At 37.7% G+C, this 13971-nt stretch overlaps 1 protein-coding gene across 1 annotated transcript in view; it reads right to left on the reverse strand.

Moving 5' to 3' along the window:
- Drp1 (dynamin related protein 1) overlaps positions 1-13971 on the reverse strand; it is a 217632-nt gene that overhangs the window by 108641 nt on the left and 95020 nt on the right. Inside the window, exon 6 of the mRNA XM_090368989.1 lies at positions 11909-12057. Coding sequence (XP_090225115.1) covers positions 11909-12057 — 149 coding nt within the window. The remainder of the gene's footprint in view (positions 1-11908; positions 12058-13971) is intronic.

The following is a 13971-nucleotide window of genomic DNA, read 5'->3' on the forward strand; positions in this document are numbered from 1 at the left end:
TCAACAATTCCCCCCACATACACACCACTCGGACTCTCTCCAGTCACTATGTTATATTATTTTTGGTTTTTAGGAGCATTAGCAACTAAGGCCATATTGCTCCGGGATATGCGGTGGTCATTCCCTGACCTTTCCGCATCCTCCGTATTTGGTGGTGATGGGCTCGAACCCCGGTCTAATCAAGAAGCGTGTGCTATGCACTGCTACTCCTTCCCACCTGGCCACGGAGGCGCCTCCAGTCACTATCTGGTCTGGTGTAAACTAAGTGGCTAGCCTGCGAACAATGTTTTAGAACTGTACACTTGAAATGTAAGGAAGATTGGATCTTGCCATGATGTCCATCATAACTTCAAAAGACATCAATCATACTGCATGATGGGGGGAGGGTTTTTTGGAGCTTAGCTCTGGAGACTAAACAAGAGTTCTACCACTTCAAGTCTTAACTTGAAGTGGTAGAACTTCAAGTTGTAGAAACATAGTCTTAACTGTGTTTACAGTAATGTAAGGAGTGTTGCCAATGAAATAAGTGAACTCCTGGTTAGGACAACTGATAGTGATATTATGGGGCTAAAAGAAAAATGGTGTCTCTCTCACACACACACACAAAAAAAAAAAAAAAAGGTCAAAAATGTCATGTTGAGTTTCATTATGGTATGTATAATGTATGTAGGAAATTTTTTTTTTTTTTTTTTTTGTGTTGGTGGCCCCAGCCAAACTATGATTATAATAACTCTGCATTGCATTGCATTACATGGACACTACACTGCAGTCCAATCAGCATAGTGCTGTAAATGTCATGTAGAGTAGTGTTGTGGTGTGTGTTTTTCACTAGCCACTTACCCTAACTGGTTACAGAATATGTGCTCACCTAGTTACCATCCCAGACAGAAGGAGCCAGGCTAGGGTTTACTGTTCTAGCATACTAATATGCCCTAACTGATAGAACTCTCTTCCTGTGTAGAAAGAGATGGACATATATCCAGGTTATTTCTGCCTTGTAAATGATCCTAACAGATTAGGTCCTTTGCCAACATGACAACACTGAAGTTGACTTCGTCATTTGTTTCTAGGAGCAATGACTTTATTCACATTACTGCCACCATCACTGTATTCAAGAGACATACAGTACAAGAACTGATCAAAGATATCCCTTGAGCGGCATGATGTGTAGGCAAATTTGGTATTCTCCCAGTCAACCATCTTTTATCCATAGCAGTAACTTGTCCCTAATTCCACAGTGCTCCAATTTGTTAAACCAGTCATTTTTGTGAAACAGTACCAAAAGCTTTTCTGAAATCTAAGTATATGATGTTTGCATCTGGTTCTTTTGCTACTATGTCACAGCATCCAATCAGATTGGTCAGACAAGACTGCTCATTAACAAATCCATGCTATGGCTAACTGCATTCCTATCTAGATTGGATCTGCATTGCATTGTTCTTAAAACAGTGACTCCATTAATTTCTCTACAACAGAAGTCAAACTAACAGGTTGTTTGTTGTTTGGTTTTTAGGAGCATTAGCAACTAAGGCCATATTGCTCCGGGAATATGCGGTGGTCATTCCCTGACCTTTCCGCATTCTCCGTATTTGGTGATGACGGGCTCGAACCCCGGTCTAATCAAGAAGCGTGTGCTACGCACTGTTGCTCCTTCCCACCTGGCTACGGAGGCGCCTCAAACTAACAGGTCTGTAATTACTCACTTCTCCCTTTGTGAACTGGGGATAAATTCACATATCTTCAGTCCATAGGGACTTTCCTTGAATCTAAGGATGCTCTCATAATTATAGCTAAAGGTTTGCTGACCTATTTACTGCCTCTCTCAATATAATTGGATAGATCTCATTCTCCCCAGGTTCCTTATTTATACTCAGCTTCAACAATTTCTCTTCCATTTTCAATTATCATAAAATCATTTAGCTCCCTGTCATTTGACATACAGGCAGCCCCCTGTATAACATGGTTTCACTCTTACACAATTGATAAATTGTGGCAATCCTCGCACAGTACTTATACAACATGGTTTTGCTCTAACACAGTTAGAGAATTGCAGCAAACCTCGCATAACATGGTATTTTTGAGCTTTTGTGTTGGAGAAACCCTATTATGTTGGATGTAATTTTTCAACAATTCCATTCTTTTTTGTAAATCCCCACTGTTGACTCACTAGTTGCTATGAAAAAAAAAATTATTGGGAAATCCCCATGTTAGGTTCTGTGCTATTGAACTTATGCTTGTTTGAGGTCATAAAAATTGACTTCAAAGTGCACAGTTCGTGACTTTTAATGTTTTTGTAAGATTATTTTGTTTTTTATTTGATCGTTTATAAATTTTTCCGGTATGTATTACTTAACTTTGTTCTTAAGAACTGTATTGGAATAATTTCTTTATTGTGAATTTAATTCTGGCCATAAATTATGCCTAAGGAAAGTAAAAAAGCACTGCTCAAAAGAAACTTCATTTTTCTAGAATCAAAGATACAAATTTTGGATAGTCTTAAAAAAGGGGAAAAGGTATCATATGTTGCAAAATGCTTAAATTTAAATGAAGCAACAATCTGGACCATAAAGAAAAACGAACAGAAAATTAGAACTGCTGTTGTAGGATCTTTAATTTCCGCAAATATGACAGCTTGTCCACGAGCTGTCATATTTGAGAAAATGGAAAAGCACGCGGTATTTGGATTGACGATAGCAGTAAAAATGGATCCCATTAGACGGCTATGTAATTAAACAAAAGCCACTATAACATAAGAATTCAAGGGGAAAGTGCATCGGCTGATAAAGAAGCTGCCAAGAAGTATACAGAGGAATTTCAAAAAATTATTGAAGAGCACAGATACAAATCAATTTTTCAATGCCGATGAGGCAGGTCTTTGGCTGAAAAAATGCCCAACAGAACGATTATTTAAAAAAAAGAGAAAACTGTGCTAGGTTTTAAGGCTTCAAAGATCGGGTAATGTCATCTAAGTGCAATAATGCATCAGGAGATTATATGATAACCTATGCTAGATTATAGATCCTCTAATCCTCACAATGAAAAATATAAATAACGTGTTACCAATATATTGGAAAGCAAATAAAAAAGGATGGGTAACTGCCGACTTATTTAAAGAATGGTTTCTAAATTGTTTTGTGCAAGCTGTGGAAAATTATTTAAAGGGAGAAAAATCTAGATTTCAAAGTTTTATTACTATTGGAAAAACACCAGACCATCCAAAAGATTTAAGTCATCCAAACATTGAAGTAATGCTCCTACCACCTAATACTACTTCTTTAATTCAACCATTAGATCAAGGCATTATATCTACTTTTAAAATTCATTACATCAGAAAATCTTTACAACGAATTTTGGAAAAAACTGATTCCAAATCTATTGAAGTGATGGAAGCATGGAAACATTTTTCAGTTGTGGACTGTATTGGAATCATAGCTTTATCGTTCAAAGAAGTAAAACTGTCAAGATTATATGATTGTTGGAAAAATGTATGGCCAGAGTCAGATCATTCAGGAAATATGGTCGAACGAGCAGAAAACGGAATCAATGCAATAGTAGAACTTGCCAAGTTGGTAGGAGGGAATGCTTTTGATGATATGACTACTGAAGATGTTCAAGAATTACTGTTAGAAAAAAAGGCTGGTGAAGCGGATCTAGTGGAAATAGCATCGGAGATAAACCAAATAAATTCAGAGGATGATAGATGAAAATTCTGAAATTCCAAATTTTACACTAAAAAGCATGCCAGAAGGCAAAAACTTAACTGAGAAACTAGAATCTTATTTTTTAAATGCAGATCCTTTGACTGAAAGGAGCAAAAACTTCAAAAGGAAGCTTCAAACATGCTCAGCTCCATACCATGAATTTACAAAGGTCTATCAAGCAAAAGCAAACAAACACAGATTATCCATTTTTTAAAGAAAGCAGAGGATACATGAAATCTAGATGCTGCTCAGATGATGTTCAGAAAGTGAATATATTCTGAAACAGAGAAAACATTCTTGTTTGATTGTGTTAAGCAGCGATGAAGAGGAAGGAAATTAAATGAACATATGTTACTGACATACCAGGTGGTTATAAAATAAGTTTCCCTATTCAGGAGATCCTAGCATCAAAACGGTTACAGCTAGCGCTGTGAAAATCGGTGGGTATGTCATTTAGGGTTGGGGAAGCGATTTGTAGAAGGAAAAATTTTAGCTCAAATTTCCGCCACCAAGGGAAAAACGGCACTTCACATATGTAAAAGTTGTCATTTATTTCAAGACATGCTGCTTACACAAATGACATCCTGTTATATAAAGGCATGAAAGGCCGCCGTCAATAACCATTATGGCTCTTACAAAAAAGGAACGTGCTCTTTTAGTAAAACTGTTCTACCAGAATAACAGTAATGCTAATGCAGCACTACGTGAATATCGGAACCTTAAAGGTTTGCGTAAAGGACCTTTGACATCAGTGGGGCTTCAAAAACTAATAAAGAAATTTGAAGCGACCACGGAGTTAAGTATAATTCCAGGCAGGGGACAACCACGTATTGGAACATATGTAGTGGATGAAGTGGCAGTTGCAATGGCCTCCAGGTCGGAATGCGAAACAATACTAGTCAGTAGTGCCAGAGATGTGTCAAGAGGCTTGAACCTTCCTTGGTCTACTGTATGTAAAGTGCTTCGAATAATTTTATACTGTTTCCCAACAAGATTCATGTAGTGCAAGAACTAAAGTCTTGTGGTCAGCAACAATGAATAGACTTTGCTCTACAATTTCTGGCTCGTATGGAACTTGACAATACATGGGCTAGAATGATCTTGTGGTCTGATGAGGCACATTTCACTCTTCATGGGACTGTAAATGCACAAAACTACTGAATATGGGGAACTTCTCGTCCATCTGCTGTGCATGAAAGACCACTACAAAGTCCATACATTACAGTATAGTGTGGATTCACAGCAGAGTTTATAATCAGACCATTTTTCTTTGAAGAGTCTACACCTCATAGCCCCGTAAGGTGTACGGTAACTAGTGCAAGGTACTTCACTCTTCTAAGAGATCACATTATTCCTGCTCTGCAAGAAAGGCAATGCTTGGAGACCATAGTGTTCATGCAAGATGGTGCCCCTCCACACGTTGGTCGACAAGTGAAGAACTGCTCCGTTCAAAATTCAGAAATCATTTCTAGAGACTTTCCGCAGTTTTGGGCAGCCCGATCACCAGATCTCAATCCCTGTGATTTCTAGCTATAGGAATACCTAAAAGACAGAGTTTACCATGGTGGCATACAGACTGTTGTCGATTTGAAAACAAGCATTAAATAGCTTGTAGTCAACATCCCCAATGAGATGCTACGTGAAACTGTGTTGCATGCAGTCCTCCGTTTTCAGAATGTCACCTCAAGTGAAGGAAAGCACATAGAACAATATCTGTAGATTTCTAAGTTCTGATATTAAAATCGAATCCTAAGTTAAATATACCATCTCATGTTTACAATGCCAATTTCTCCCCTGGTCACGGAAATTCGAACTAATTTTTTTTTCTTCCATAAATCGCTTCCCCATACCCTAAATGACACCTACTGATTTTCACATTGCTATCTCTAACCGTTTTGGCACTAGGATCTCCTGAATAGGGAAACTTATTTTATAACCACCCAGTATATGCAGCATACCCCTCCATTTGTTCCAAATGCCTGTCCAGCTCAGCCTTAAATTTATTTCAGCTATCAACTTCCACAACAAAAGATGGAAGTCTGTTCCACCAATCAATTATCTGCTGGCTAAAGACAAATTTCCGCACATCTATTCTACAACTGTCTTTCCTCAATTTGAATCTATGCCCCTCAGGTTCTTAATCTCAGCAAGAGGGAATTCAGCACTAAGCTTGCTCAACCCATTCAAGGCCTTATACACCTTAATCAGATCACCTCACAGGTGCCTAATCTCCAGGCACAGAAATTTGCAGAACTTGAGCATTTCTTCATAAGAGCACCCAATTGTTCCCCTCACCAATCTTGGTGCCCTTCTCTGTACTTCTTTCTATGTTTAGTTATTACTATTTTTAATAAAAATTAAGTTTCCACTTGTTATAAAAAAAATGGTATATTTTTGTTAGCTTTTGGAACATAACCCCCCCCCTTTTTGTACAAAGGGTACTAGGAAAGTTTTGCAATATGACGCAACAATGAATCACAGGAAGCTGCTTGTTGCTGCATGTTGAGACATGTTCATACGTGCATAGTAGCCGCCGCGCCAAGTCGATGGGCTCAGTTATTCATTAGTAGTGAGAGTGTAAAGTGCTTGCGATGGCATCGTGGTCACGAAATGAGATAAGGACAGTTTTGCAGTATAATTTCGTGCGTGGTTTAACCATAGACCAGTGCTTAGAAGAAATGACTCTTGCACTAGATGATGATTGTCCACATCGTACAACGATATTCAGGTGGTATAGAGAATTCCAAAGGGGAAATTTCACTCTGGAGGATTCTGAAAGGCCGGGAAGGCCACGAACGTCAGTTACGGAGGAAAACGTTACTGCTGTGAGGAAAATGCTTGACGAAAACAGGCGAGTGACCTACCAACAGATAGAGGATACTTTGGGCCTAAATGCACCAGCAATTCGTTCGATTCTGCAAGATCATTTGCACGTGAAGAAACTTTGTTCTCTCTGGGTGCCGCATCAACTAACTGAAGAGCAGATGACACGACGTGTGACTTGGTGCCGGGAGATGTTAAAAAAGTTTGATAAGGGACAATCTCGGTATGTGAACAACATCGTGACAGGTGACGAGACTTGGCTGTACTATTACGATCTGCCGACCAAGGCTCAAAACAAAGTTTGGGTCTTTGATGATGACGACACACCCGTAATTGTCAGAAAATCCCGATCTGTAAAGAAGAAAATGATAGCTGTATTTTTCAAATCAAGTGGAATTGTGGAACGTGTCGTTTTGGACACGCAGAAGACAGTCACAGCTAAGTGGTATACTGAACAATGCCTGCCTAAAGTCATTGGATCTATGAAGAACATGCGGCCAAAGTCAAGAATGGACACCTGTTACCTCCATCACGATAATGCTCCAGCTCACCGTGCCAAAGCCTGCACCGAATATTTGACCACGACAGGACTGAAACTTCTCGAGCACCCTCCCTACAGTCCAGACCTTGCTCCCTGCGACTTTGCACTGTTCCCGCATGTGAAAATGAAGCTAAAAGGGAGGCGGTTTTCCAGTGATGAGGACCTTCTACGGGCTTGGGACAACGAATGTGCTTTACTCCCTAGTGAAATTTGGCAGAACTGGTTTCAAGATTGGTTTAGGAGGATGGAGAGGTGTATTGAATGTAGAGGAAATTACTTTGAAAAAATTAAATAAACAAAGCTGTATTGCAAAACTTTCCTAGTACCCTTTGTACTGGTTCTTAGTCCTAAACGACAGGGTTTCACACTACACAAGATTTTATAAGAACCTAACTACCGTGTTATATGAGGTTACCTGTACTTATGGTATGCGCCATCTCTAAAAAAAAATTCCTTGTGTAGGAACATAGATGGAAAATATCAATTCAGTTTGTCAGTGACCAGAGCAGGATCATCAACTTTTATACCATTTGTATCTAACAAGCCAATCATATTCATCCCTTTCCGTCTAGTGTTCACATAAGTAAAGAAATCTTATTATGTTAATGAATTGATAGACACTACACTGTGGTAGATTGAGTAATTTATTACGTATTATTTATGTAAAGTACTACATATGGGAAACAGCAACCCCAGAGCAACGTATCAACTCTGTGGTACTACACTGACAGTGGTAGAGAATGAAAGGGACCTGGGGGTGGTGGTGCAGGCAGATATGAAGTTCTCTGAGCAGTGCAGACGAGCTGCAAGAGTAGCTCATGGTGTATTGTCAATGATATATAGGAATTTTTCTAGCAGGGATAAGGAGGTGATTATTCCCTTGTATAAGGCAATGGTCAGGCCACACCTAGAGTACTGTATACAGGCCTGGAGGCCTCATTTCAGGAAGGATGTAGAGCTGCTGGAACGAGTACAGAGAAGGGCAACTAGATTGGTGAATGGGACAAAGGGGTTCTCTTACGAAGAAAGGCTTAAGTTTTGCAAATTACAGTGTCTGGAAACTAGGCACCAGCGGGGTGATCTGATAGAGGTGTACAAAGCCTTGAATGGTTTGAGCATGCTCAATGCTGATGGGATTCTTCCTCTAGCTCAGAAAAATCACCTGAGAGGGCATAAATTCAAATTGAGGAAAGACAGATGTAGGATAGATGTGCGGAAATTTGCCTTTAGCCAGCGGGTGGTTGGTGGGTGGAACAGACTTCCATCCCTTGTCGTGGAAGTTGATAGCCTAAATAAGTTTAAGGCTCAGCTGGACAGGTATTTCGAACGAACAGAGGGGTGAAGTGGAAGTGGTTATTTTTATTTATTTATGTTACTTTTTTTTTTTTTTTTTTTTTGGCTGATGCTGCATAAGCTTGCTTTCTTGCATCAAATGCCTCTACTAATGCTAATGCTAATGCTAATAATGATACAATTAATCATAATAAATTTATGATAAATCGGTTAGGGTATCAAATGCATGTGTTGGACAAGTTTTGCAGCTACCGCAAACGCAAAGTTTGAGCAGCAGCCTAGAAAGCAAGGCAATGTAGATTTCTGGGACTGCTGGGAGTCATAGTGGAACAAGTAAATACATGGGCTGTGTTAGGGTAACTAAGAGTAGAAACAGATGCATGTACACCAATGCTAGGAACATAGTTAATAAATTCGATGAGCTTGAAGTGCTAGTCAAGACATCAAAGACAGATATCGTTGGGATATCAGAGACGTGGTGTCATACAGACATAAGCAGTTCAGAATTGGAGTTTGGGGAATACAACGTGTACAGAAAGGATAGGAAGGGAGGAGGAGGAGGAGTTATGCTGTTAGTTAAAAAACACATTAAAATCTAAGTTTGTTGTTGTTGTTTGATTTTTAGGAGCATTAGCAACTAAGGTCATATTGCTCCAGGGATATGCAGTGGTCATTCCCTGCCCTTTCTGCATCCTCTGTATTTGGTGGTCATGGGCTCAAACCCCGGTCTAATCAAGAAGCATGTGCTACGCACTGCTGCTCCTGCAGCAGTGCGTAGCACACGCTTGCAGTGTAGAAATTTTGCAGTATTTGTTGGTTTTCTACAAATTTTAAATTGTATATTCTCGTTAACCCTGGTTAGAGTGAAATTTAGAAAATTTATAGCTTTTTTCTGCGGGATTTCCTTTTTTAAAGTTAATTTAAGGAAATCCCACAAAAAAAAGGTATAAATTTTCTAAATTTTGCTCTAACAAGAATATACAATTTAAAATTTATAGAAAACCAACGAATACCAGAAAATTTCTACACTGTTCCAGCTACCATCCCTTTAAATATAAACAGAGCATTATTTTTAACCAATTTTACAATGCATATAGATACAGTTCTACTCAGGAATGCTGTTGTTGTTTGCTGTTATTTGGTTTTTAGGAGCATTAGCAACTAAGGCCATATTGCTCCGGGATATGCGGTGGTAATTCCCTGACCTTTCCGCATCCTCAGGAATGCCTGTTAGATGAACTTATGGAACTTACAAAAAGATTTTTAAATAGGGGGTACACATTGAGTACCATCATGAAAATTAGTCAACAGGCAAAATATAAAATGGAGACAGGTATAACAGATCAGATCAGAAATATTTTATTAAAGTTGCCTATATACAACATTGGTACAGACAATTCATTAACATTTTCAAGAACACAATTTAAAATAGTTCCACAACCAATGAGTAAACTACAAGTTGTTCTAAAACGTAGAAGGGTTTATACCGTTACAACCATGGAAGCACACAATATTGTTTACAATATTCCTTGTGGCGGGTGCAATTCAGCCTATATTGGCTCAACTAAGAATCCACTTTCAACGAGGATACAACAGCATGCGGTATCTGTTAGGGCAGGTAGGACAGATGCCTCAGAACTAGCTTTTCAAGCTATTAACGATGGGCATGTGTTCCTTTTTGATGAGTCGAAGGTCATGAATACTCAACAGGAATACTTTAAGTTATTAATTGCAGAAACATTGGAAATGAGATTAAATCCCGACTCTATTAATGTACACAGACCTTACAATATCTCGGATTCGTGGACTCTAACATGCATGTATAAACAGTAGTTCATACATTGGTCAGGATAAATAATCTCGTGCTAGGTTATGAAAAAGTTTGTATAAAACAAGGGGGGGGACATCATTTGCAATCTGCTTTTGACTTCTTGTGAATACAGAAATGATCCGAATAAGTTAGTCCCTTAAAGGAAGTTTTAGACAATTTTAAAGTTTAAATTATTTGTAAATTGATGTATAGTTATCTTGTGGTAACCAGATTTTCTGAAGTTTCAAAACTTTCAAAACAGTCCAAACACGTGCCACCACCAGCCAACATCCATTTACTGTCCAACTTCAAACCCACAGAACCAACTTTTCATCTTCTTCATTTATTCATTCAACTGCCGTTTTCTGGAACAACCTTCCTTCATATGTATTTCCTGAAAATTACAATCTACAGAAGTTCAAGTCCAATGTCAATAAATATCTTCTTTCATCTTCTCAACCTCCAACCCAAGCACGGTACTAAGTACTATAGGTTCTAATACCTCTCGTGTTTGGGTTCACATAAAAAAAAAAAAAAAAAGTTCTAGACAATTTTAAAGTTTAAATTATCTGTAAATTGATGTATATTTTGTGGTGTCAAGATTATCAAGACAATTTCAATTCTCATATTAGCATATGTTATTGGTTGGTTTAGGGGGTTGATGGCTGTCGACTTTCCACAATCTTCTCAATGCACTAGGTTGGATATGAGTATTGAATACATGATGATTTTAATACGTAGCTTTTTTAAAAATCATAAATTGATTTAATTAACATGGTACGCTAATTCACATAAAAATACATTTATACACGATTGAGTGTCGAGAGAATTAGTCCTACAATAAAGGTATGAGGTTTTCTCTTATAATTTAAGATTAATAATAATAGGACATATTGGTCTTTATTGCTCTTTCATTTTTGATATACAGTATATATAAAGGAGTCGGGAATTTGTGTACCACAATAAGTTAAAGTTATTAAGGAAGTATTATGACTATGCAAGTTTTGAACACTGATTATAGGAAGCAGAGGATTATACCCAGAGAGTTCAGAATTGGCAAGTGGTATTTGGAGAGTGAGCTGTCAAACAGCAGAATAAGTTACTTCCCAAAATGGTAGAGGCAGTGAGTCTGGCTAAGTTTAAAGCAGAACTGGATGATTACCTTGTGAGAATGGGAATGGAATGAAGATTTTGAAATATACATCTTAATTATTATTTATTTATTTAATTTTGGCTGATGCAGAAAAGGTCCATTTCTTGCATCGTTTAGCCTTACTAATTAATACCCATATTATTTATATGAATATCTTACCAAGACTGCTGTATTTTTGCAGTTTATTGAAAATTGGGAGAGTGGTTTTCAAAAGGCTCAAATTAATTAAGATTTTAATTTTCAATATAATTTTTTACCTTTAGTATGCTTATATTATCATATTTTATTGGGCTCTGTAAATTACAGTATCTCAATGTTATATTAACCACCTCTTTAGTTATTAGTTTCATGATCAAATATTTGTGATTATGATCTTATCACTAAGATCATAATTAGCCTAATCACTAAGGAATTTTTTTAGTATGATCTTATTCTAAAACTGTTCCACCTCTAAATTCTTGGATTCCTGTTTGTGTATATTGTCTTATTGTGAATTTTTTTCAGTAAATCTAAGATAAAACAAATTAAGCCGAACCCTTCCGATAAAAATTAAAAAAAAAAAAAAAAAGAGAGAGAAACTCAATAACCTTCTTATTAATTATATCTTGCTGGGAACGGTTAACAACTCCTATGATACCCAATTTAACAGGAATTATACGACCACAGAGTACATCCACAGCATCTGTTCCAGCATCCATTAAGTCAAGTTTTGTAATAACAGCCAATGTTCTTCTCCCTATAAATTTAAGCAGATGAGAATGGAAAAAAATAATAGTAAATATCACAAATCAAATATTCTAAGGATTTGTTTTTAGAGAATTTTAGGTATTACCACTACCTAGCACAATAACAAAAAAAAAAAAGTTAACTGCACTTTCATCTTGCATATCTTTCACGTAAACATTTTAAAGGTTGGAGGCCTACTGAATTCTTATTAATAATGACTGCTAAATCATAAGATGGAGTGTTGGTTAGTTTGTGTGCATCTGTGCTAAGCCCACACAGGTCATACAATGTCATGTCTTAAAATTACGTGTTTTACGGCTATATTACTGATTTATCAAATTATTTGTCAAAATTACAAGGGTGGTTCAATAATCGCCCTTACCTACTTCCACATATCGCAGAGTCATGATACTTTGTGTGTAGCATCATACATATCTCTGTACTAAAGGTGTAAAATTTCAGCCCTGTGTAAATTTGTTTTTCTCTTACAGAGCTGAACGTGTGACGAAGTAGCATAGTTGAAGCTAGAGCTGTAATCTGGTATCTGTTCTTGAAGGGGAAATCTTCTAAAGAAATCCACAAGGAGATGACTGCTGTATATAAGGATGAAGCCCCATCCTATAGCATTGTGAAGCACTGGCATAGACAGTTTAGGTGTGGTTGGACATCGGTAGAATCTGAACCCATTCCAGTTCGTCCCCATTCAGCCATTGATGACAGCACAATCAGAAAAGTGGAGTCATTAATCATGGAAGATCGCCGGATATCTGTGCGTGAATTGTCCTAGGAAGTGAAGATTAGTGTGGGCTCTGTTGAAACAGTCCTTCATGACCAACTCCATTTACGGAAATTGAGCGTAAGATGGATTCCCCGATTATTGACTGGTTACTAGAATGCTGATCAACAACAGAAATCACGAGTTGTTAGCCCTGTGCCAAAAAAATGGGGAAGACTTTTTCTCTTGTCTAATCACTCAGGATGAAAGTTGGATACACTATTTCGACCCTGAAAGTAAAAAGTAGTCCATGGAATGGCGACATCATGGTCCCCCCCAAGAAAGCAAGGGTCCAAGCGTCAGCAGGAAAGGTCTTGATGACAGTGTTTTGGGATGAGAAAGGCGTAATCATGACTGATTACCTGCCAAAAGGTAGAACAATTACAGGTGCCTATTATGCCAACTTACTCCCAAAATTACAGGAGAAAATCAAAACATGTAGGCATGGAATGCTGTCCAAAGGTGTGAGGATGCTTCAAGACTATGCCCCAGTTCACACTTCTGAAATTGCAACAACACAAGCGGCCACTTATGGATATGAAATACTGCCCCATTCAGCCTACTCACCCAACCTTGCACCATTAGACTTCTTGTTTAGCCTTACTAATTAATAACCATATTATTTATATGAATATCTTACCAAGACTGCTGTATTTTTGCAGTTTATTGAAAATTGGGAGAGTGGTTTTCAAAAAATCATTTCTTTGGGGGATGTACTTTCCTGACGACAAGACACTCATTTCTGTAACAGATTCATGGAAAAATGTGTAAATCTGCACGGTGGCTATGTAGAGGATTAAAACCTGTGCCAAGAATCAACAGGCTAGCACCTCTTCTTTATTGAACCACCCTCGTACCAATGAGATCTCAAGTGATAATTTAGAAATGAATAAAACAAAACAACTCCACTTAAAGCCACAAAGGAAAAAGATATAGATACAAAAAAAAGTGATAATACCACTTGATAACCCACAGGCAAAAATATGATAAATACCTCATATTTATACTGCAATTAATTATAAATACCTCATATTTATACTGCAATTAATTAAATCATAAAGGTCATCAGAACCATATGAGCCATACTGAAGGCACTCAAATTCAAAGAAAACACATTAACACATATTCAGCACTTATCGAACTCAGACA

Source organism: Mastigoproctus giganteus, chromosome 2 (assembly GCF_048544385.1).
Source record: "Mastigoproctus giganteus isolate SK-2022 chromosome 2, ASM4854438v1, whole genome shotgun sequence".
Classification (NCBI taxonomy): Eukaryota; Metazoa; Arthropoda; class Arachnida; order Uropygi; family Thelyphonidae; genus Mastigoproctus; species Mastigoproctus giganteus.